Genomic DNA, 25,970 nt, shown 5'->3' on the forward strand with positions numbered 1-25,970 from the left:
TATTTCATTTTTTGAGACAGTTTGTTCTTACTCCATTTTGGAATGAAGTAGGGGACAAGAGTGTAAAGATCACTTAAAATTGACAGTAATACCTTTAGAGCTTACAAAGATTTACCTATCTCTAGATAAAGAAATACCTTTCCTAGTATGTTCTTTTGCTTCAAAAATGAAATATAAATATATAAACAAAGTTATTCTTTGATTTGAAAAGGAACATTATATCTGGTTTCCAGTTTTTTGCTTTACCTCAGAAATAATCTAGGCCACTATCTTACTTTTCTCGCTTGAAAAAAGATGCAGCTGTGTATTGAAGAACATTGATGGTTTTTAAAAAATATCAGGAAAATGTGATATTTAGAAACAACACAAAACAGTTAGCAAGAAGAAGATTATTCAGTAAACCTAATTAAAACCACGTTTTTACATCTTAAAAGAGACCATTTTCATGATAAGTAAATTACATGAGAAAATATAAATTTGAAAGTGTTCTCTAACACATCTAAAATGAGCACTTTGTTTTACGAGTGGGTTTTAATCGAATGTTACAATAAAAATTGAAGCTGTAATTTGTATAATATGAACAAAGCTTTAGATACCCATAAGAGCAGAGCCGAACGTTTTGTTATTGTTGGTAAAAATAACTCTCTTGATTTGCTCAAGGTATAAATCAGGGTACATTTACATACACAAAATATGTTTAGAATTCTCACTGCACTTTGTTCAGGTACAAAGAACAAAAAACTGCATTTTGATATTCATTTTCCCATTTCATTATGGAAATTAAACAATGCATTTATATAATATTACAAATTTTCAAAAACTACTGTATGAAACTTCTATTTCAATAAATAGCAAATCATGCATTAAAATACGAAATTTACTCTGACTGGCCCGCTTAAACAAGTCAGTGCCTGGTCATGTTCGTATTGGACAGTGCATTGATAAGGTTTAGGACGTCAGGTGAATCTATTCAACGAACTATACACGTGTTTGGAATCTACAGCTGCCTGGTCTTTGCTAATTTCCTTCCCTTCAAGATAGGCTTCACTCAACGAAAATCAATCAGAAATCTGAGGATATATTATGATTGGCCAAAATAAACCTGCCAGTCAATAGACGACGATTCAAGTCGCAAACTGTAATTTAGACCAATTAGAATACTGGTAGCGAACCCTCGAAAGTGGTTAATAGCATATGCTGCTTGCTTTTCTCGATCACAGCTAAAATCTAAGGATAACACCGTCAACACACCTCAAATGAACACTAGAAAAGTTTGTTATAAGCTTTGCGCGTTATATCTTAGACATTTAAAAAGGATTTCCTAAAAACAAGGGTCTTATGACCATAATTCTTCCACTTGATTGTTTGTAACTTGAGCCTTGCTTCGGAAATAGGTTGTTTTATCAACAGGACTATATTGGACAAGTTTAGTTTGTTAGAGTACTTTCTTAATATGCGTAAAACTCTCTAGTAAACATATACACCGATCATCGGTGTCCAGGAACGTGTTCCTTTATTCGTCCGGATAATACCATTCAATTTGGAAGAACTGCTTAGAAAATCAATAAGAAATAACAAGGTTTGGACGTGGCAATGGAATCTATTTTGTCTTCAACAGCAACTTTCTTTAAAATCGAGAAAAAAATGCTGGTCTTTGTCGTTTACCAAAATCTGTTCCGCATTAAACTGGTCATTCGAGACTTTTCAAAGAAGCCCTTTTAAAAAAAATTTCGTTTTGAACTACGCATGCTTTCTTAGAAATAGATGATGTGCTGCCCGTAGTGGTCTTCGGGTCTCTCTTCATGTTTAGTCCGTTAGACTCACTAATTCGTTGGAATTTCTTTAATTTCAGCCAGGTTTGAAAAACCAACTTTACGTAAGAAGTGCTTCAAATGTTTGATAGCTATGCAAAAAGGTGTCAAAATAAAAATCGTTTGATAATGTTTGGCTTTAAAACCCAACTCCTACATACCACGCTTGTTAAAGACGCGTTGCTAACAATGAGCCATTGCGCTACGCAAGCATCCCATAATGCATTTTTAGACAGTCTGAAATCAATTTTGGTTAATCCGTAGAAGTTTACTACCATTGTCTGGATCGTCGCCACGCTCGCAAAGGCCCATTGTTAGCAATGAGTCTTTAAGTGATGATTTACAGAAAGCAATCAATCATAGTTTATTATAATCGAACGGTCCTTCGCGTTACTGGTTACACGAAATTGAAAATTTTCTATGTACAAGGTAGCAGCAAATACTTTGTCCCTTGTGTACATTCGTTATTGACGTCATGAAAACAATATAACTTTCATACTTCATTTTTCTGACTTCCATCAACTGGTTGACATGCTACAAGGACCGAACCTTCATAATGGTCCTCCATGAGCCTAAGAGCCCGTGGGCCTGAGAGCCTAAGACGGCAATTTGAATGCATTACCTAGCGTTATTGGTTCCTTGTGTTCAGAATAGAACAATGGGTTCTCTTTATAGTAGCTCACAACGTCAATCAAGTTTTGAAATGTTAACTTGCCAATCAATAAATTGCCACCTGTAGTAGTCTCGATTGGAAAATGACGGATTCTGAAACGAGGACAAAAACTGGTAAGTGATTATTCAGTTGAAACATTATGGAGTAGAAGTGAATAAAATGTTAAGGAAAAGGTAACACGGCTGGGACCGCGAGGATGGACACTGACAGCAAAATAATTTAAATGTTAATGTTAAGGTACCTGTAACAATATTTCACAGATAGTGCGTAAGAGCCACTCCCCTATAAGAGAAAAATTAAAAGATTAATGATTTTTTGCCTTGGCTGATTTTATCAGTAAGGATTCACAACGTTGCTTTCAGCAACAATGAAAAAGCCAACTAGCTCATCGACAGCATATCTTAAGCGTTATGGATATCCAACATCTAAGCGTTACGGAGAAGTCATAAAAACAACTGAGAGCCTTTCTGCAAATGATTACAGGGTTGGGCAAATTACTTTAACTTAAACTTCTTGGGGCGAGAAGTACGTGAAACATTTAAACAGCTAATGGCCTGAAAGTACAAAAAAGGATTGAAAAAATAACAACAAGATAGGAAATAAGATCAAAGTGATTGGATACGAATTATCACGTAAAGATCATCAAGATGTTCCTAGACCATGTTATAGCGGTGAATTTCTTTAACATTTGCACAGCCTCTTTCCTTTTACTAACTAGGCCAAAATATTTAAATTGCGTGGTAAATTCTTCTAGTCATATCGAATTAGAAAGCAGGTACCCCTGAACCCTAATTATTTCCACGAATCGCCACAAGATCTAAGCTTCATATAGGCAATTAGGATATACAATTAATGTTTATCCAGCGAATGACAAAGTTAGATTACAATTTAAGGATACATACCCTGGTACTTTCTCTAACCATAAATTCCTGCTGCCTTCCATTCTAGAAATTGAAATAATAAAGAGATGTGTCAAGGCCAAAATCACTCTGAAAGAACTTTACATGGGGCATAAGCTAGAATTTGCCAAAGTTCATTTCAAATCTCAGTCCCTCCTCAGGTCATCATTATATTCGCCACTGAAGCTGGACGTATATACCGTCTTTACGTGACGTCACGACGAGGCTTCAGGCAAAGCCTTTAGCACTGCTTATTGTGCATGTTTTATTCGAAAATAGGCAAAGATATAAGATTATTTATTTTACCTGTTTCAACATTTGTTCACATTCCTGTCGACTTATCTTGCCAAAAAACCAAGGTTCAGCATCGTAAACTGCAGGTGAATATGAAAGCATTAGGTGCATAGTCAGACGAAAAAACAAGACGAAGGGTCATTTTAAATCTTTCAGTGCGTAATAACTGTCGACGAATTAGTATAAAAAGACCAAGAATACACCAACAGTATAAGGAAAGCTAATCAGGTAAAAAATAGAGCAACGTGAAGCATGGGTAGCAGTGATAATGTAACAAAAAATAACGAGGAAAGGTACAAACAAAGAAAATGTGATGATATGAATTATGATTATGATCAATACGATGAAGATGATGATGATTATTATTATTACTATTATTATTATCATGATGGCTGATGACGGTATTACCGAATGACGATAATGGCGATGACGATGATAAGGATAATAAATATGGTGATTATGATAATAATGATTACGATTGTGAGTACGATAATGTAAATTTCTAGGAAATTCTTAGAATAGTCCAGCTACCAATCTAAAATAGTCAAGCAAAAAGATAGATTCAGCTTGAAGTAAGCAAAGAATAACATCTCGCTGGTGCAGGAAAGGGTGCTCTTAAGACGTGATGTCAGTTATGAAAAAGGGGTCAAATTACCTTTTTCATTCATATATAGGCTGCATTTCATTCATAGTACCAAACAGCGGAGGTTCTAAGGACTGCGGGGCCCGGGGCCAAAAAACATATGCGGGGCCCTTGTTCTTTAGAATTTAGTTTTTTCTTAGATGCGGGGCCCTTTCTGGCTACTATAAGCGGGCTAAACAGTCCACCAGGAGGCCTGGGGACATGCCCCCCCTAAAACCTCCAATGGTACCAAAAAGTTCAAAATGAACCCTATCTCTAGGAAATGAACAGAACCATCAAAATCCTCGGCTAGTCAGGGCTCGTCTTTGATACGTGGACCTTATGGCTTGGCGATTAACTGACCACGTGACGATCATCTGTTTTGACTGGCATTCATGATGTCTTTGTGGTACAGGTAAACAAAGAGCTATCGACGTAATCCAGACCAAAATATCAGTGAAAGGATCGTGTAATCTTCCTTCCTTCCTCACGTTTCTTTCAATCACTTTTTTTGCCTATTTACATCAATAGGAAACCACTGAATCTCCGGTAGATTGACAAATACATATCAAAACTTGAGGCAGTTTTTCCACTATCCTATTAAACGCTCGTTAAAAAAATTAAGCCTTTCTTTACAAGCTAACGAGTATTTGGGGCTGTGAAAGAAACTGTAAAGTGTAGCTGTTTCGATTTTGTTATTTTGTATTTGAACTCTAGTTTTCACAAACAGGGATAATCAGTGAACTTTCGACAGATCTGTAACTTTAAAAGACATGTCGTTGATAATTTGATCTGAATTGCAACGATGAAAAAGCTGTGACTTGAAGCAAGAGCTCGAAACGGTTCATTTAATTCACGTAAGGCATAATTACGCATATCCCAATCTTTGGTCAGTGGAATTTATGAGCCTTGGTATCCAGCCACCATTTTGCTATGCATTGCCACCAAGGTATTATAAATTTTGAAGTAACACAGAAGCAAATTAGATAACGATTTTGGAAACTTTCCGTGAATAAAAACGTCATAAAATGAACACGTCAACAATGAGAAAAGGCCTACAAAATTTGTAAACAACAACTCACCCGACCGAAGCTGTGCTTCAGGCTCGTCGTAAATCGATTCCATGTTATCTTCCTGCTCCTGTCCCGAACAAGGTACGGGTGGAGTCGACAAACCGGCTAATGTCTCCTGTTCAAGGCCTTTGCCTTGTGGAAGCGGAAGTCTTGGCCGATCTTGCGCCTTTTCAGTGCCTTGAATGGATACAGATTCAGCCTCGTTTATAAACGGCTTTGAAGATTTCCTGGGAGTGGGTACCGGGGGAGCGGCAGTGAGTAGGTGCTCTTCCGCACGGTCCCGTGGTTTCGGCCGTGGTCGTGGTTTTGGTTTCGGAGAAGATTCTACTGAAAAGGAAAACAAAGCTACTACTAAACCAAGTTTCGGGGTGTCTATTTTGTAACAGAAATATTCCTCGTAAGTCGTAATACTCCTCGCAGATCGAAGCATGCATTTCTCTGCATGGCAGTCACACTTGAGATCGCGGGTTTTTTAGAGCCAAACCCAATTTGGTGATGGGCAAATCAATTCATGAAAATCTTGTACAACTTTAATGGAAATATTACTGTTTTATCTGAAAATCACTTTAAACTTTTGCCCCTCGTCCATCGCCTCTGGATACTGTTCGATAGAAAGTGCACTTCCTCCCACAACCACTGGCGTGCATGTCCGAAATATCGAGGCGGTAGAAATAGGAGAGTTGAGGGGGCTTAAGCAAGATGTATTTAAAACCATACAAAAATCAACTTGATTTAAGTTTTAGCAGGTTTAGTCCTCCATCCAATGCCTTGTAGCCACCGTCTCTGAAATGTGGCTTTTTCTTATAACATGGCTTTATCAATGTAAGAAGTATTCTGCTAACAAATTCAATATTAATTCGGATTTGGTATGATAATGGAGTTGCATGTCTTTAGAAAGTTATTCGATTGCGTCGAGGTCTGCCACGACCACCACAATAGCCATTTAGTCCTTTGTGATGCCACGAGACAGTTATAAAGCAAGGTCTCGTGATACGTAACAAAAATCTTATTGGTAAGCAGTCACCCTAAAAGCAGACTTAATTTTGAACATATTTTCATTTCCCGGAACAAATTTTCTTACCAGACAGACTTGGTCTGTAATTTTAAACGTTACGTTAAGTACTGCAAAATACCCTGACATCAAGTAAAGATAACGATTTGGTGCTAAAACAACATATATACGCACCAGTAGATGGTTTTGAAATATTCATTTTATCCAAATCAACGTCCCATCGCCGTTCGACGTATGTTGATGGAACCCAGCCCTCCATGACGTCACTGCCTCTATAAAGCTGGACCAGGAACCATCCCTCTTCGACAGAAATCAACTGCATGATATCTCCTTTATGTAAAGCCAGGTTATCAGGGACAGCCTTTTCTGGAGTATAATCAGCAATGGCTGAGTAAATCTCTACACCCTTGAAAAACACACAAAAAATTGTTAAATGAACAGGCTAAAGAAACATTTTTTAAATGGGTATCATTCTGACCAGAAACTGCAGTTTTCGAAATATCATTAGCAGTTCTTCTGTTTCTGATTGAATTTAATTTACATCGTTATTTCAGTATGTAACTAGAATTTCCGGTAGTTAAAGTTATTCTGGGCCTTAATGGTTGGCCTAAAGATGGTTTTAGAAATCCTTTGGTATGTATTCGTGCGAACAAGGGGAGGGAGGGGAGGAGAGGGCAAGAGAGAAATTGTGAACAGTCCAAATATAAATTGATACATAAATTTATTTCAAAGTTTAGTAGTCCTTTAGTAGACCACAGTCTCAAAGGTCGACATAAAAACGAAATAATTTTTTTTATGAAATAATTGAAAAATTACAAAAGGTGTGAAGATCTAACAAATATTATAACTTTTTATCATCACAAAAGTCGCTTTTTTGCTTTTTGGTCTCCAGTCAAAGGAAGCAATACTGTATAGCTATTGCCCTGTGGGGGCTTTCTTGAAATAAGATTTTATGCTGCCAGTATGCTTCCCTCGAATAAGCACCGTCGAATAGCCCCCAATGATTTTTTAGGTGGGGCTTATACGAGGGGGGGCTTATTCGAGGGTGGGGGCTTATTCGAGGATTTACAGTATACAGTAAAAGTAAGTTACTACTGAATTTAACTTGACGAAAAGGCCTGGACGAAATTTATTATTATGCCCTGGCATTCAGGGGTGCTGTGTAGGGGAGCTCAGGGGCTCAGGCTTGTTATGATTCAGAGAGACTTTTGGGGTGGGGCTCAGCCACAATTTATTTAGATGAATTCTGCGACTTCCCATCAGTCTTTTTGAGCTGGTGAGAAGTTTGAATGATTCTTTAACTCGTTTACACAACAGAGATTCTTTAACTTAAATGTTATTATACTCTGCAGGGCCCGCGCCACGAATTTGAAAGTGGGGGGCCAAGACTAAAAACGTTAGGGGCCAAGGCTTCCTACCTCTTTTATTGCAGCTTTTAAACTACTTGTGGGGGGCCATGACCACCCCGCCCCCCCCCCCCCCCCGGTGGCGCGGGCCCTGCTGTGTGTGGTCATGGGTGAGCTGTTGTAGTGGCTTCTAGTGGATCCCTACAGCACAGCCTTCCAGCTAACTTTTTTAGGTCAACCTCACCCATCTTTTACTTCTTTCGAAAAGGTACCGGTTTTCGCAACTCTTTTGACGAAGCTAATCACGCTTACTTATCAAAAAAACAATCTTCAAAATACTGGCACCATGCGTATTTGTAAATTAAAAATAAAATCAGGACACGCCGTGGATAAAAAGTAAACAATTTTGAGAAAAGAGCAGCTAGATTTATTTTGATTCTACAGGTGCTCAGTAAGGTTGGCTAGACAACTACAGCTATACCAGTTTCCTTTGTCTCCTTTCGTTGTATAATCTAAATTTTAGATCGAGTATCATTTTTGGTCCCAAGTAAAAAGCTAATATTGCTGGATTCTTGTCTACAGAACAACAGCAATGGACATCGGTAGCGTATAAAAAAAATTGTAAAAATATTACATCACAATGCATAAAACAATGAAAGTTTCTACAGACATAGTGCTCGAGCTCGATGACGTATAGGCAGAGCTGTGCATAATTAAAGCGTGGATATAAACGAATATATATAATATATATATACGGAAAGTACATATATAAAGCCTTAAAAAATATTTTAGTAAGATATGAAAGCTTGTATAGTAGCCGAAAAATTGCTCTAATAACTAAATAGAGCACTGACGTAAAACAGGAACACTGAGGCATATGGAGGCAGAGTGTAATTGATGGATCGAAAAGGAGGTATGATTTTCTTCTTCTAAGTAGTATATATTTCAGCTTTTATCAGGGTCCGTGATGGCCCCTTGATGGCACCTTGATGCTCCCTTGACGCCCCGTTTGCCCCACTCTAAGTGAGCTTAAATACGAAGCGCGAGACTACATAGTATACCACCATGACGATACAAGAGTGGCGGTAAGACCTTTGTACCAAAGTGATAATGATTTTGAAAACCTAGCATTTACATAAAGAAAAGACATCAGAGAAAATAAAACCAAAACTTAATGCTGAACAAAGTGATCACAAATAAAATCGATGAACAAGAAAAATAACTTGATAAAAATGAGCAGTCAAAACTGTCCAAACAGGCTCAGCTCAAGCTTGAATTTTATCGTTTGCACAGTTTATTCGATCAATTTAGATTCAGCTGAAATCCATTTCTACATAATATATTTTGATTTCATCAAGTGAAAAAAGATAAAAAATCAAATTTCTTACTACAATATGACTTCAAACATCCAGCTAGAAGCTTACCCCATCCCCAGTTTTCAGTCTATACAATGAACTGGGCCTTTTCATTTGTTCCAATAAATATCCGTATAAAAGCCCTCTATATAACCCCTAGTCTATCTGTAAGCTAACGATATCAAAACACCAATACGAAATATGTTGACCAATTAACTAAAAATGAAGAAAACTGTGAGTCCGCAAAACTAAAGAGGGAGGTTTCTTAATAAACAAAACCTGATTAAATCCTTCCGGAAATAGAAAAAATTGTTTTCACAGTTTCGGGTCTAGATTTCAATATGTCACATCAACCAGCATTTGTCTAAAGCAGATTGATCCTAACGAAATATGATCAAGCGACGATATGGGTTTCAGCTGCATGGGATAAAAATGAACCCACCTCTATTTTGACTGCTTTTCTTCTCTCTTCTACGGAAGCATTTCCATTATTCCACTTTTTGCCAATATTTTCATATGACTGTGCAGGTTCATTACTTTGTCCCCTGTAACAAGCCAAAAAAAGTAATTTGCGCTTGTCTCTAAAGCCAAATTTTGGTCTCCAAGTCATTTTCAGTGATACCATGTTTAGAGCATACTAAAGAACGACTGCATGCACGAACTGTGAACAAGCTATATGGGCAGTCAAGGACCGATCCGTTATGTTTAAGATGAAAATTAACAAGCCTCGCTCATGCGGTTTTCAGGTAATGTCATTCACCATTAGGCCTAAGAATGGACAGGACCGAGTCTTTAGACTGGTAAAGACGGCCGACGATATTTGTTTGAAGAAATTCACGATAAATGTCTTCGGCGCCATCTAACATGGCTAGCGCAGGTGGCTGTGTGTGAATGGCTCAAAGCTTGCGGTGCTATCAGAGCACGTTGAAACGAGGTGCGAGGCGTGAATTTTTAAGCAGCCTTCACAATAGTATCTTTTGGCTTTCACTTGCCTTAAAATAAATTTCTAAAACAAACTATTCCCTAATCACCCAACAACTTGCTTGAAGAAATATGAAGCATTGAAGTCGTTTTTATCGAGAAATCAATACGAATCACGAAAAATCACGGCGGCCTGCTAGTTTCGTAATATTGTTTCCATTGTAACCACCCCTTTTGTCTAAATATTCCCTTCAATCCCTTGCGATTTTGACAGCCGAGACTATTCTGTCATAAAACAAGGAGAATAATATTAACAAGTTAAATGCGGGGTGGAAAAGTTATAAATATTGAATAGCAGAAAGGTCACACGCATTTTAGCCAGAGTTGGCTAGAGCTATGCCTTTTGGATCATATGAGTCAAACTCAAGGCCAGGCGTGTAATTTTATTTGGCCCGCGAGTGCCCGCGAGATCATTCCAGAACATTGTGTATACAAAGTGTGTTCAATAAATGCTTATCCTGTTCAGCCCGCGAAATAAAGTGTGTTTTGGATTTTGCCCCCTGTGTAATTAAGTTTGACACCCCTTTCTTAGATGCAATATCAATCGTGATTTTATGCTAGCTACTCGCTTATAGCAAGGCTTGAAATCCTCAAGGCTTATAACTACACTTCAGATTGAGCTAACGAAAATTTTTTGCACAAGCGAAAAATTTAAAAAAAGATATGGACCAAACCCAATTACAGGGTATAGTATCACGGGGGCAAGGGTTGGGGCAAAATCTCTGAAATATTACTTTTCACATGAAAATGAATGTGTTAACGGCTTCTGTCACAGTTAGAACTACAAAAGCTGCATTGACTTGTTAATTTTGATAATTTTGATTATTCCAAACTGTTTGGGCTCTAAAATTATAACATATATTTGCAGCGATGTTTTAACAGCAAGCTTCTCATTAGTTTCTATTGGTTTTAGAACATAATAAAGTGGACTGCCTCCTTAAGTGCCACCTTGAACTTTGATCAATCAAACGCTTCAGAAATGACGTAATGAGCTTTGAAGAAAAATAGAAAACAAATACCTTTGCAACACTTGATCCGATTGCCCTTGGTTCGACCCTTTGACACCTTGGTCTTGAAATGTCGAATTGCTGTTGTCTAGAGTTTCGACAGAAAAATAATTATTCAAAACATTAAAATCGACTGAAAAATAGCTTCCGGTTTTAGCTTAAAGAGATTGGCTAGAAACAGTACTTATTAATGAATAGATGATAGTCTGCTATTAAGTATTGCTGAACAGCTGCGAAAAATAAGTGAATCGCTCCGAGAGTTTTCTTATTTCATCTTGATACAAATTACAATGATCAGCATCGTCGTAGACATATTCTTGGTCTAAACAGTGCAATCTCTACAGACCATTACTTCCCAGCGAATGGCAAAAAACAGGACCTGTAACCTTGCCCGAAGTCCCGTCTACAGTTCAAGCCTTATACATTCAGCCCTAAAATAATGAATACCTTGGTGGACTATAAATGTCAAAGCAATCCCTGTCGACAGTCTTGAGGCACTAACGTACATTTTCAAGAGCAAATTTGCTTTAGCTATCAACATTACTTGTGGGGAGGGGTGTGGTAGTAGTAATATTTGGGAAAATATGAAAAATATAAAAATACAATGCCAACTGCTACGTCTTCCAAGTAATTTTGAAGGGCCTACACAATTTGGTTTCACAAAAGTGTGAAACTCGGAGTAGCAACTTAGAACAGTCCTGCTCTATGCACCAAATAGCGTATTTGGATTCATGTGTAGACTAGTACATGAAGATTCATTCAAACAAATTTTAATTCAACAGCAATGTGCTGGCATCACTGATGTTTTCCTGTGTGCACGGCCCACTTCTATTCTCCTTATAAACGTATCACATCACACACTGTTTACATTATGACTGGTGACAAACACACTGACGTAATACGAATTCGTTATAATTCATTCATAAAGCAGCCTTGAAACTCACCATCGAAATTAAATTTTCCCCCTGAGAAGGATGCTGAGCTGTATACAACTAAAACGACAAACTAAGGATTTAGAAATACCGTTGATTAAAAATGGTTTATCCAAACTTGTAAAACGATCCGATAATTTGATTTCAAGCACAAACAGAAGAAAGAAAAAAGAGGCACGAGAATCATGCCGATATGTCAATCACGCAAAAAAAGTTCAGCGTCACTGCAATATATTGCCAGAAACTAGCTTCAAATTTTCCTTCTCTTTGACTTTTGTACACCGACAATGGCTTTCTTTACAATTATTTTTAATTACGCTTCCCATTTTTTTAAAAAGCCATTCAAAACGAAGTTAAAAAGAGGTTGCCTATTGATATAAAAAAAACTTAAGAACGTGCTCAATCTTTGATAAAAAATATTATCTAAAAATTCATATCACAAAAATAAACTTGCTGCTGATTAAAGGGATGTCAATCAAAATCGATCAAATGATTGATTGACAAGCTACTCAGTTCACGACATTTATTAGGCATTCGATTAATTGATTGAAAAAGACCTTTAACGTCATGACATCAATATGGTACACTAACGGACCATTTTAATATACATACATACTTACATCTTGTAGGGTCCTTTTTAGAGAAATTTCCAGATCGTCGTACGGAATCTCTTTTGAAAAAAGGGAATATAAATAAAAAAGGAGAAGAATTCATAAATATATGACAAAAAAGGAAAATAACTGTGTAATGGTCTGTCACATAGAACTTCATGCAGTATAGACAGCGTTGAACGTGCATGGTAGTTTTTAAGTTGCAACTAAGAGTTTCACATTTGTATATTATAATGCAAGAAATGAATAATTACATATTATGTTTCTTAATTTCTTAGAATAATGCAAAAACAAGTTTACCCCCCTTTAAAGATTAATTGCTAACAATGAGCCTTTGCGCATGTATCGAATCGTCCAGGCGACCATACAAACAATGGCGGTAATCTTCTACGCATTAACCAAAATTGATTTAAAACTGTCTAAAAATGCATTATGGGATGCCTAAGCAGCGCAATGGCACATTGTTAGCAATGAGTCTTTAACAGACTGATGATCAATGACTAAAGTAAGAGTGATGCCAGGATAAAAAAATTCCTATTGAGAATACTCAGTTTAACTGTTGCAATCTAAAAAGGGTAACAGGTACTCAAATGCTGCATCCAATAAAAGTAGCCCTGAATTATACACACGCTCAAGTGTTTACAAATATTTGATGGCTCTTTATATTTAATATGCAGCCTCAACTCGCATATTGTTGTGCATACATAAACACTGCAATAATGAAAAGTACTTTATTTGATGGCAATTAGGAAGTTCTGTATACGCTTTTGTATATACAACAGGGGTTTTTAAATAGCATCTCCGAGATTCACGGTTAATTCGTAAACAGCCAACTTTTAAAGTGTAAATATAGTAACAAACACTAAACATACTTTCGTGGTGGAGCTTTTCTTACAACAGCATAAAGGCCACTTGAACTGGATATTGACATAGCCTAAAAGAATAATTGCAGCCATAAAAATGAATAATTTATACCGAATCAATATAATGGGGGTGTCTCATACTGAAAACGAGTCTGGCGATCTGGCGCGAAAATGTTTCCAGAAAATATGACGTGAGCAGGTGAAAACATTCGATTGAAACGGGATGGGTACTTGCGAAAACAATACTATGTTATAATAAAAAAAATTGATGTTTCATTGAGTGATAATTTGGGTCAAAAATCTAGTCCTATCAAGGTGAACGACAATTCCCAATAAGGTATGAAGATTATATGCGAAACTTATTAAATTTAGAATTATCATGGCCAGACTGATAATGCATTACGCCAGACTAGTGCAGTTTAGCTCTCATTCAACTACTATTTGCAGAAGTTTTAAGATATTTTTCAGACGTTGCCTGTTTAGTGGGAAAATTGGATGTCAAACTATTTTCTCTTTTCTCATACACTTCATTCAATTGTTTCTGCCTCTTACTGTTAAAAAACATGCTAGTCAAAGTCGTAACGAAATTTAGGACACCTTAGTTCGTTTAAAAGGGCCCCCAAATTATATTTATTATATCCATGTTTTTAGGACTTCGCTCTAGTTCAAGTCATTTTAAAAAACTTTCAAAGCTCTTCAACAGAACCTTTTATAACTCAGGTCCCCCTATTTAACGAGAGAAGTTATCATTTTTTAACATTTTATTATTTTATTTGACATGCTATCACCCTAGAATGGGACTTTCTTGCAGTCCGTAAATAAAGGCCCCGTCTCAAAGTTATTCTTTGGGGCCCAAGATGCCTCCATTACGCAACTGGTGCATTATTGTACTTTGAAGCCAAACTTTTCTTTTGCTATTGAGATATTCCATATCAAGTGGGACCAGGCACTGGACCTCAAAGTCATTGATTTCCTTCAAAATTTGCATATACATTCACCTTCACACTCTAACAATATGGGCAAAAAAAATTTTCTCTGCCTTTTCCTTGTGTCTAGTACGAGGGCAAGATTATTGCTTTAAAGGGGATAAAGCAAGGAAGTTTACCCTGCCAGTGTTGACTGGTGACGTATATTCTTCGCCTTTTCGCATAAGATTTGTTGCTGGAGTGAGACCAATTTTGTCTTTATACCTTAAAACAAAAAAAGATAGCAAAAATGGATGTCGTTTAAAATAGAAGGCTTTCAGTGATAATGTAAAATTTCGAAAATTAAATAACAAAAATTTCATTGTAAAAAAATGGCCTGGAAAAATGATTATGGATGTCAAAATAATGTCAAAAACGTCAGAATAATGGCCTATCACAATCCACGACTAGGCAATTCACGTCCACGACTAGGCATGTTTCTTTCGGACCTTATTCTGAAGTTTTATACACTGTAGAGTATCAGACGAAAAGCTTAATTCGTGTTGTAAAATGTTTGCATTCAAATCCAACTTATAAAGTTGATTTGTTGCACTTTGGCTTTGATTCAAATGGGCATTCTGGTTTAAGAATCGAGCTCCACTAAAAAACTTTCCAGAATCCTTACCTAATTTTCCACCATCCATAATTACTTTTAGCCAGTACCTCGACTTCTTCCCCGACGCTATATGAAACTTCATCGACATTCTGTGCAGTATATGCCACAACGGTTGAATATAAGTGTGCTAAAACATTAACGAGATACATGTGAGGCTGGTGTTTGATGTGCACTAAATATATGTAACCCAGTTTGCATCGCTAATAATGTGTATGAAGATGTAAGGCTCAAACAGAGCAAAGATGTATGAAGATGTGAGGCTCAAACAGACCCCCTCTTTGGTAGAATACATAATCTGCCAAATACAGAGCTCCTTGAACGATCTGCGGCAGATATTGAGTCAGGGCTCCCTGGCTCCCTAGGCTTCTTTATCCTGTGGCGTATGCAAAGTTTGAAGCCCCCATTAATATTCAAGAAGCAAGACCCCGAGATTTGTTCAAAACATAAAGAAATTTCTGCAGGTAGGGCTGGAAAAATTCGTTACATACTGGCGTAATACAAATATAGCAATTATAGATTCGACAGCAATTCAAAGAAAAAAGGCGTTATATTTTAAGATACTCGAAAGGGCGTTGCCCCATAGCAGCATAAACATACAAGGCATGGCTGCACATCATCTCCCTGCACTTTCCAAAAGTTTAACATATCATGGGGGGGGGGGGAGGGAGGCACTCTACCACAGGCCTAGCTTTTACTTCTTTAATCGAGCTGATCTTTTTTATTATCATAAAGAGACATAACCAAAAATCAGTATTGCACTTAAAATACAAGTCAAATCGAAGTTGATATTTTAAGGGGTGTTTTTAAGATTTTTAATATGGAAAGGCTTTGAGGAGATACACAAACATTATTAAAAAGAGTGCAGGTGTACTGGAAATATTAAGAGCAATTTATTTTCTCTGCATTCTTGTTTCTTACCATGCATATCAGAATCATTCATTTCTACCCACTCGTCATTCTCCTCCTCAGTGACAGCCCCAAATGATTCAAGATAGGTCGCCGGTGCCCAGCCTTGCTGATCAAGATCATTCCAAACAAACCACCAACCTGCAAACAAGGTATGAGTTATTGCAATATTTCTATTACCATAATAATCATTCACATTCAAAGATAAACTTATATTCTCAAAATTTATTCGGTCTTGTTTTCTAATACATATGAGAATTGGAGGATCTGATTTCGTACAACAGGTTCCTTGCTAAAGGGCGTATTTTGAGGATTGGCTTGGTTAGTGATGCCCAGTAATATGGTTGTTATGAGACAAAAGATGGCTATAATGGATCTTATGATTTGCTAGGCTAACATTGTTTTTTATAGGTGTTAAATCAAAGAAAAGGTGATTATTATTTTGAATACGCAAACAACCCAAACTGCTCGACCTGATGACATAATTAGTTTACCCTAAACCTAACCCTAGCCCTAAACCTAACCCTAAACCTAACCCTAAACCTAACCCTAAACCTAACCCTTACCCTAACCCTAACCCTAACCCTAACCCTAACCCTAACCCTAACCCTAACCCTAACCCTAACCCTAACCCTAACTCTCACCTGAAAGGCTCTGCATTAATGTCTTCACTTAAAACTGTGAATTAGGAGTTCTCTGACATCTCGTCACTTTGACTCCATATACTGGCTTTCCAAGTCGCGAAATAAAGCTTTTCGTCTGACTAACATTAAAAATTGTAGGCCTTTGCATTTGCCATGTTTATACTCGTACAGTGAAACAATGTGCTTTTTGCGTAGATGCTACATATAATATATGATTGCAACTGGGTCCAATGCAGCTTTGAAACCGTTCTAGTTCTAATAATAATTACTTCAATTTACTATGATAATATGAGTCTAGAGTGATATGAACTAATTGTGGAAACAATATTTGGGCTTATATAACTAATTAACACATACCGCGGTCTGTTTTCTCAGCCACCGTCAAAACACTGCCTTCTTCAAATGAAATTTCTCCAGGATTAGTTGCTGTAAAACTTGCTACAGCACGATACTGGTGCTCTTGATCTGAGACAGATAAATAAAGTGCCGTCATAACAATGATGCATGCTCAAATATACCAAATGCGAAGCTTTGCGGACCTTTAGAATTCAAGACAAGTAGGTTTTCCACTATACAATATGATAATCAATTCTTCAAAAATAAGCATATAGAAATGCACCAGGATGTTGACTTATTTCTGAGCTCCACTTTTGGCGATAGGTTGGTGTTAGTCCTAGCCCCAACCCTACCCTACCCTTGTCCTGCATAGCCTTAAACGTTATATTTAAAAGAAACTACTGAAGATTCAATTGACATATTGCAATTAAAAGTATAATATTGCAAAATTAATACACCGAATTAGAAAGGTCCCCAGCAAAGCTCTATATTAAAAATATGGTCAGAAATACAATAAAAACTTTTAATTTTGAATTCCAGTTCAGGTTCTGGTACCAATCTCTTTTTTAAATAAGTAGCTCTTAGCTTGCTATCCCTGTTTTCACAGAATGAAGCTATACTAGATTTGCTACACTAGCTAATGAAAGCTAACTGCAATAACTAACACAATATAGTATATATGTAAACATTAGATGAACAATATTTCAATACAAAGCATGAGATTTTAAGACAGAATTAAAAAAGTGGCACCATAGAAAAATCTGAGCTATTGTGTGAAAGTCTTGCTATGGGCTTGCATTATTCTAAAATGCTCCCGATAACGATTGAGAAGAACATCGCAAAAATATGCCTACCTGGTGACGAGCCAGGCCCAAAGGAGTCCTGAGTTTGGTTCGAGGTTTCTTGGATAGCTGGACTACAAAACAAAATTCAGTTTAAAGAAATATCGTCACAGAATAGTGGGTCTCTCTCCTTTCCTTCTTTGATTATTTATACTATGAAAAAATACACAATTACAACAAATTAAAGTTAAATACAATCAGATAAGTGCTGGGTAATAATAAGTGATGTCCTTCAAGGGAGTCCTTTGTCTTCAACTCGCCAAATGTATTTAAAGCTATTTTTTAAACTGACACTTATTTTTTTTAAATGATTTCTTCCAGTCATAAAAAGCTGTGTAAAAAACCCTTTTTTGCTTTTTTACTCTAGATTGTACCTTGGGGTTGGAAGATTTTGGATTAAAACTCCATAAAGGTCCGTTTAAATGATCCAACATTTCATCCAACGCATACCTAAAATTTTTTTTCAAATGTTTAGTTCATAGATTTAGAGCTGTTTAAACGACCCAAAATTGCGTCTAAAGCAGCTTTGAAATAGATAATTATCGAAACTTTACACTGTATAAAAACATAAAATGAAACAACATTAAAAACATCGATCAAAATTCAAAGGTCTCGAATAGAGGTTTCGATCTATTTTCTGATGTTTTATAATCTGTCTGGAGCATTTTTTTAATGTTTGTTTTTCCAAAGCAAATTCAATTTTTCAGACAACAAAATTGTTAAAAAGTCGCTATTCAAAAATGGAGAGTCAGCTTGGAATACAACGAAAATATATGCACGTTTAGGAGTGTTATGCTTGAAAGTACACGTTTTTTTATTAAATGGTTTATCACTGCTGCCAGAACGGTAGTTACCTAAATTTCAATTGGTTGCATTATACAATAGGCTGTTGACAGATTCTTCAATTAGAAACGCGGGCCTAATTCGAAACGCGGGCCTAATTCGAAACGCGGGCCTAATTTGAAACGCGGGACTAATTCTGCCTATTGGTAAAGTAAATGATTGTCTGGTGGGACAAACCATTGACTATAATTCAACATAGGAAGGCACTCCCAAGACCCATACTTATTAGTTTTTTAAAGAGGAATATCGTTTGTTAAAATTAATTACCATTTAAACTGTAATTCAAATGCCTACAAGGGAGTAATTTACTACAGAGGCCGTGAGAAAATGAACCAAATTTCAAAAATAATTTACAGAATGAAGCAAAGCAAAGGAGAGCTATATAAACAATACATTAGCATAAAACATTACCAATAGATAACAGGTCTCTTTGGGTTTTGAAATGCAATATAATTCTTTTAGCACGTAATAAGATAACGGCGCTTATGAAAAATATCACATGTAAAAGAAGTACATGCATTGAAATAAAATAATCACTGTTGCAATGGTGAAATTTGAGCCTGTGCAGATGTTTGTTAATTTGTACCTAAAAATTGAATTTACATTACAGAACAGTTACGTAGAAAGGGTTGAATTACTGGCCAGGAACCACTGTTTGCGGGTAATAGAAACAGAGGGAGGTTTTATTGAAAAGGGGTTTTTATAATTTTTTAGGGGCATGTGTGGGCCACCAAAGAACAATAGCTTCTACGGATCTGCATTAATAACATCATTGTTGCTACATTTCCAACCGAGATAAAAAAGGAAAATTTATCAAGCAATCCGTACAACAAAGGGTATTTGTTAACTATTTAGAAAGAATGGGGCGGAAAATGGTCTCCCAATATTTGGAAACTTTTTTCTCTGTTGGGGATTGTTCGAAAGATTGTTAGCAATTGTACTTTGGAGCTTGCTCATAAAATTGCAGACATAACACTGCCATTTCTAGCAAGTTTTAATGAATAAAGGCACTTTGCTTTCAATGCCTAGGGTCTGATGCTAACACAGAGTGTCTTATATTTTCTCAAATCTGAACTACTATTTATTTTATTTTTCTATTCTAAATGGCAGCGGTATACTTAGGTGGCAAAAAGAATATTAAAGTAAACACTATTGGATGGGCGGATTGCCTTTGATCAACCTTGCAGAGAGAAGTTCAGTGATTTTACGTTTATCCATATTTGTACTAAGAAGGTTTCGCAGATCAAAATAACAGATGGAAAATGCTAGATGCTAAGGTCAAATAAGAATCGATTGAAGAAAGAGTGTTGGGTATAGAAAATGAATCAAACAACAGGCGATAGAAAAGCAAATAGGGAATTTTGTTTTGATTACAATTCTTCCTTTTAACCTGACCAGTTTGAAATATAGCGCAGAAAATGCCTTTCGTGTATTCCAAAATACCCGATGACCGAATAAACCCCTAATCTTTGGTGCTTCACTTTTACTTTATGATCAACAGTTCACACAGTTGATCATAAAGTAATGTTTACTTTATGTGAACCAATCAAACTGCATCACAAGATAAAATATCAAATACTTCTTGTCTTCGAATACACGAAAACGTTTTGTTGATTTGAACACTTGATTCTGTTTATGGTTTGATTCTGTTTTAAGTCTTGTCTGTATTAAAAATAGTGCAGTTCTCAAGAAAGAGAATATCGTGGTTTGCATAATCAAGAAAGCACTGTTATATCAAGCCATGAAAAACTGTTGAGAATAGAAAATTGAATACCTTCCAAATCCTTGAGATCCAATAACGTCAGTACTCTGTTGGGTAGAGGCTCTGACGTCAGTCCCCCAGCAGTCGAAGAAATGCATTACAACAATCGACTGGGAAACCAATTGTGGAAGGCTAATTATTTTCTGAAATAGAAAAACACCTTATATTATATCAATACCTCTAATAAACAAAGATATTTTTTCTTATCCAATTTGTATAATGGATCAAAAATAAGCTAACCATCTAAATTTTGAGAAATAATTTTAAATTTAGGGTTTATCAAGATCTCTGTTAACAGGTGTGTTGCAGAGAGCTTGACGCAGCGAGGCCAACATTTGAAACATTCAAATTTCTGTCTACTGCACCATTGAAGAAACCCTATGGTGTATAGAAGAGAATTGACCCCAGGCTGCCTATAAATATATTGTTCCATATACCATATCGTAAATTGGTTGATATATTGAAATTGGTTGAAAGAGTTTTAGCGTATTAGACTTCCGATAGTTATTGTTATTGTCATAATTATTGTCAGACGTATGTATCTTAGGTTTGAAGATATTTGACCGATTTTGAACGTACAGGAATAAAAAACTCCACACAGGCAAGAGATGGCTTGCTGCGGTTCAAGTGCTAGTGGCATCAGTCTAGTCATTTAATTTGCAAGCTTGACATGTCTTTGGTGGTTTGATTCTGTTTTTTGTTAAATCCTGTTGTGAATTAAAACTCATCATGACGTAAAGCTGTTTGTCTTTAGATAATCAAACAATGGCAAATTCATTCGCTGTACTAGATCCCTCTTTCTAGTAAAATAATGCTGCGTGGCTATAATCAACCCCGCAGTCTAAAATGACGTAAAGCAGTTTGAGTTAATAGAAAGCACGCAAGAAAGCTTCTGAACTGTCATTTATAACCATATCAGCTTAAAATCAAAAAAGTATCCAGGAGTCGCGCCCCTCTACACCCATACTCCCAGCTGGTTCGCTTTGCAGCTAGGTTAACAACATTCGTTTGCAATATTTTCTCTTTTGTTTGTTTTGCTCTTCATGTTTGTTAAATTTTATTTGATTTATGCTTAGTATTCAGCGAATACATAGTAGCTTGAAATTGTTGTGTTTCGAAGAGAGTTTATTCTTTGAAGGTGGCAAAAAAACTGTCCAGATTAGTGCTTCATTTTGCAATTGATCAAAACAAATCGCAAAATTGCGCCCTCCCTGCAAAAATCCCAGAATAACCTAAATTTTTGAGCGTCTTACATGCAATTATTTTCATTAGCCAACAATCCATAATGCAAAAATTAGCAAATTTCGTCTTTTTCAGTCGTATGTTTTTTGTTAAAATCAAATAGAGGCAAGAAAGACGATTTCGGATAAATCAAATAACCCTCTAAATATAAAGGCACCCACGCTTTGACGCAAAGCAAGAGAAGCAAACTAAAATTGCGGACCAAAATGTGAACAGCTATGTTGAGAATCAAGCAATCTGCAACAGACAGGTTACAATTCTTCTTCGATTAATTTGGAAAACAAATATGCCAGATCTGAAACAAGTAATTTTACTGCGCCACTTATTGTTCTCCTTCTGCAACATGCTTCAAATATTACAGGGACCTAAGTAGTGTTATTTTTACCTGACAAAAATCTTCTATTGCTCTACATTCCTTCTCGATTCCAAGTTTTCCTAATAACATCCAGTGGAACTTGGTAGCTGTGAAATGCAAATAGAAAACAATTGAATAAGCTTATAGGTGATCGTTATACATATTATGTATACAGTAGGCTCTGTTATAGTCATCAGATTTTGCCTGAAAAGTTGGGACAGTAAGGGTGTCTGAATCCAAACAAAAAAGAACTTCATTAACAGGTCGGTAATGTAGCAGCAAGCGAGGACCGAGATATCGGGGGTTCGGGGGGGGGGCCTTGGCATAGTAAAAATACTTTAATTTCATCAAATATGGCCTTGGCATCTCGGTCTTTGGCAGCAAGCATAGTGAAATCGACTTGAAATGAGATCGACCATAAGCGATTTTCACAAGAAAAATTTGAGAATGCAAACAGTTATAAAACAAGAAACAAAAACAGCAACAAATAAACTCCTACACGCGATATTCACTATTTGCTTACCTGGAACAGGAGGTATAGTTATGCTATATTTCTCTTTGAACATTTCGCACAGGACTCCCTGTTCAAACAACAAGAAAAGAAGCTTGGCAATTCGAGTTTTGTTGTGTGTATAGAAACATAAATAACTGATATACGACAAGTAAACATTGAAAAAATGGGGCAGCACAGACCATTGCCCACGTAATGGGAAAAGATATAATGAATCACCAGTAAGTGAAGACCTATGCCTGTGATCATTCATACTAACTTTTTATACAAGAATGTTGCTTGCAGATCATTTTTATCAAGGCAGCTGATCTTGATAGACCTTGTGGTATTTAAGGGGACTGAAGATTCTGCTGTCTGTCTCCATTGCTTTCAGAACTTTAAAAAGAAATTAACATATATAATAGAAAATGACTGCCTTATAAATGGAGCACTTAATGCAAATGACTACCTTATAATGCAGATCTTATATCCCTTTAATATTCTATCTGATTAGGCAGATGTTTTACAATGTGTCTTTCTTAAAAGCAACTTATTTTAGAACCCATAAAAAGGAGTCAAATTTTACCACTTGATTGTGTGAGTATGATGGGCGTTGTTATCAATGAAAAAAAATTGGCAAAGGCTGACAAATGATATACTTATTACCAATTACAAACCTGGAAATCAAAAAACATGCTATATGGTCTGTAAATGGCAATTTCTGACTTGTTGCTCCATTTGACTCTTAGAATGAATTCCTAAAGGGAAAAAGCAAATTGAAAATTATCATCATACACATTTCAAAACAAAGAAAACTTCATATATCATAACAATGATTCTTATCAAGCTTCTGCTGTAAAAAAATCTTTAGCAGGAAATGACAGAGCACAAATCAGTTTGACAACTCTGATGATTTGGATAATTCGGAAAAATTCAAATTTCTTTTTCGTTGGCAGAATAGTGACCAAGGTCTTACATGGCAGGTAGAGGAGAGGGGAAAAAGACCTTCTCCACCAAACAGTAGAGAGCACGGAAGCTCTTTGCCTTTGAATATTTGATAACATAAAGTCATGTTAAGGAAATAGAATTAGCCCATCCCCTCCCACCCTAATAACTGATCAAGCACTTGGCTCTAGACAAATAGGCAAACTTTTATGGTAGTTTTTCACCATTATCTTTGATGCCACAACCTGAATGTCATAGTTCAGCAAAAAAGGGAGGGAGCTATTGCCCCCCAACCTCCCTTCTCCAGAATGCCTGAGATGGTAGGCAGACATCTATTGGTCTAAGCCTTGCCACTAGGAAGGGACTTACCAGGGTATAGGGGGTGCAACCTAATATTTTTCAGTGTCTTTTCAGACACCTTTTCTATTCATCTAAACGATGTGGCACCATAAACCAATCATTGTGAAACACCCCCCCCCCCTTCCGTCCCCCGTACTTGTCGCTAAGTAGGTTCCTTGATTACAAAGATATGACTGATTACAAAGGGCCCAGGAAGGCCCAGGTACCTTGAAAGATATTGCTTGGGAAAGAACTCAGATGAAATCCTAGCTATAGGCAGTGGCGGTTTTAGGGGGGTCCAAGGGGGCATGGCCCCAGGCCCAGTGCTTATGGTAGCTAAAAAGGGCTTCATACCTAAGAGAAAAAATAGAAACTGTAAAGAACAAGGGCTCTGCAGATGTTTTCAGCCCTGGGCCCTACAGTCCCTAAAACCGCTGCTGGCTATAGGGATTGCCCTAGCTGAGATTACCTGTGTAAAAGACTGCATCAGATACAAAGGACTTTTCAGTTGTTGGGATGCAAATAAAGTTTAGGCTACTTTCTCTAAATCCTATGAGCAAAGCATCATTTGTCTTTGTAACCAGCTCTACAAGAGCATTCCTTGTAACTGATACATACATAATGTTTACTGGATCCATGATCTTTTTTCTTTTGCAGGCCAACCACTTTGATGTTTTCAATGCTCTTTGTGTCAACCATTTTGCATTCTACAAATAAATTATTAGAAACTTGTCTTGTGGATTTCTAAAGAATTATCAACGAATGAGAAAACCGATATAATGCATAAAAAGTAAATCTATTGATGCATTATAAGAATAAAAAGAGATTTCAATTATTAATCAACTGATTAAAAAATCCTTCAGCTACAAGAATTTCAAAGCAAGCCATCTGTTGTCTAAGTTCAATTAATCTCTAATTTTGTTTTTGCAATTTCCCAAATAAATTTCATTTTCAAACCAAATTGGTTAACAAGTGTGTTTAAGTTAACAAGATTATTTTCTAGTTAGACAGAGCTTGTTTGTCAGATCATTAATACAATATCCAAAAATATTTTATCGTTTACTCGAAACCAACTTAAAAAAAGCACTAAATGCTTTTGAGATGTGGTGTAACTCATCCGGTACTTTCTCGTTATCTCAAAAGGACAGTGCCTCCCCCATTTTTGCATAAAATTTACAACATGTGACTGTCACAAATAATCCAAAATACGAATCCCTTTCAAGAAAAGACTTGACAAGAGAAAAAATATCCAAAAAAATTGTACTAACATTTAGGTAAACAATTTAGCGGTATTTTATATAAAAATAAATTATTAACGGGCGTCATATGATGCTGAAAATTGTGTGTAATTTGAATAGCAATAACCAGTTGCCATCTGCAGCAATGATTTCGTTGATCGCGGCATATCTACGTTGGGAGGGGTGAATTATAAATCGAGTTTGCTAATAGACAGTATAAGACAGTTTGCGATTCATTAATCGCCAATAGAGCTACAAATCATATGTAAACGATTAATGATCCACGGCATACACAAGATTAACAACGACGGCCTACCAGTTACAACCCAATTCGCACCACTTCCCTGTTTTTCCTTTTTCGTGTGACCTTTGCCCAGAAATGTCTTTTTTCGATAAGGCAGCAGAAGTCAAGTTGGTGGTAAAATTCACTAGATCAAGGAGCAAGACTGCGAATTCACAATCCTTCAATTCTTCCTTCCTCTCGTTCTCTGAAATAATGCGGATTTCATTATCGTGTCAATATTGACCTTGCATTTTGTCCAAATTCGTGGGCTGTGCAAAGCATTGTTTTCTTGGTCTCAGTCCTGTGATTGGAGATGCAGGACAAAAGTGACGACCCATAACAATAGGCCAACAGTAACGTGCAAATTTTTGGAGTAAACTCCTTGTTATTACCGTCCATATTTTTTGGTCTTATTTAATTAGGCATGACAAACCAAGGCTAATAGCTTGTCAGCAATTTGAATTGATATTTTGATCTTGTAACTTCTGCTCATTTAACAATTTGATAACAAGCTATATGTTGCGAATGTGATAACACCAGGCAGGCCATTCTATTATCTTTGATAATACCAAGGGACAATTGTGAATTGCGTATAAGGTTTCCATGAAAGCAAAAGGATTTTCAATGATTATCAGGTAAAACAATAGGATTCCCACCTAAGGAGTATGTGATTTTCTTGGAGAGA

General features: G+C 36.5%; 1 protein-coding gene across 3 annotated transcripts; it reads right to left on the reverse strand.

Moving 5' to 3' along the window:
* Positions 1 to 746: 746 nt before the first annotated feature.
* Positions 747 to 25,773, reverse strand: LOC135683902 (SH3 and PX domain-containing protein 2A). Of its 3 annotated transcripts, none has more exons than XM_065199285.2 (22): positions 25,319 to 25,773; positions 24,383 to 24,471; positions 23,158 to 23,238; positions 22,514 to 22,571; positions 22,021 to 22,097; positions 20,406 to 20,536; positions 17,801 to 17,862; positions 16,968 to 17,075; positions 15,979 to 16,107; positions 15,070 to 15,187; positions 14,585 to 14,669; positions 13,489 to 13,550; positions 12,626 to 12,675; positions 12,018 to 12,065; positions 11,086 to 11,161; positions 9,528 to 9,630; positions 6,559 to 6,790; positions 5,382 to 5,699; positions 3,690 to 3,757; positions 3,387 to 3,428; positions 2,726 to 2,766; positions 747 to 2,576 (listed from the first exon to the last, which is right to left on the reverse strand). In XM_065199285.2, the coding sequence occupies exons 2-22, from the start codon at positions 24,461 to 24,463 to the stop codon at positions 2,408 to 2,410; spliced, it is 2,139 nt and encodes a 712-aa protein (XP_065055357.2). In that variant the 5' UTR covers positions 24,464 to 24,471; positions 25,319 to 25,773; the 3' UTR covers positions 747 to 2,407. The 3 variants fall into 3 exon arrangements, with proteins under 3 accessions (XP_065055357.2, XP_065055358.2, XP_065055359.2); XM_065199286.2 differs by having other exon boundaries at positions 5,382 to 5,696; positions 25,319 to 25,768; XM_065199287.2 differs by lacking the exons at positions 24,383 to 24,471; positions 25,319 to 25,773 and adding an exon at positions 24,234 to 24,373.
* Positions 25,774 to 25,970: the final 197 nt, after the last annotated feature.

Source organism: Rhopilema esculentum, chromosome 7 (assembly GCF_057945365.1).
Source record: "Rhopilema esculentum isolate cy_ngs chromosome 7, ASM5794536v1, whole genome shotgun sequence".
In the NCBI taxonomy this organism is placed as follows: Eukaryota; Metazoa; Cnidaria; class Scyphozoa; order Rhizostomeae; family Rhizostomatidae; genus Rhopilema; species Rhopilema esculentum.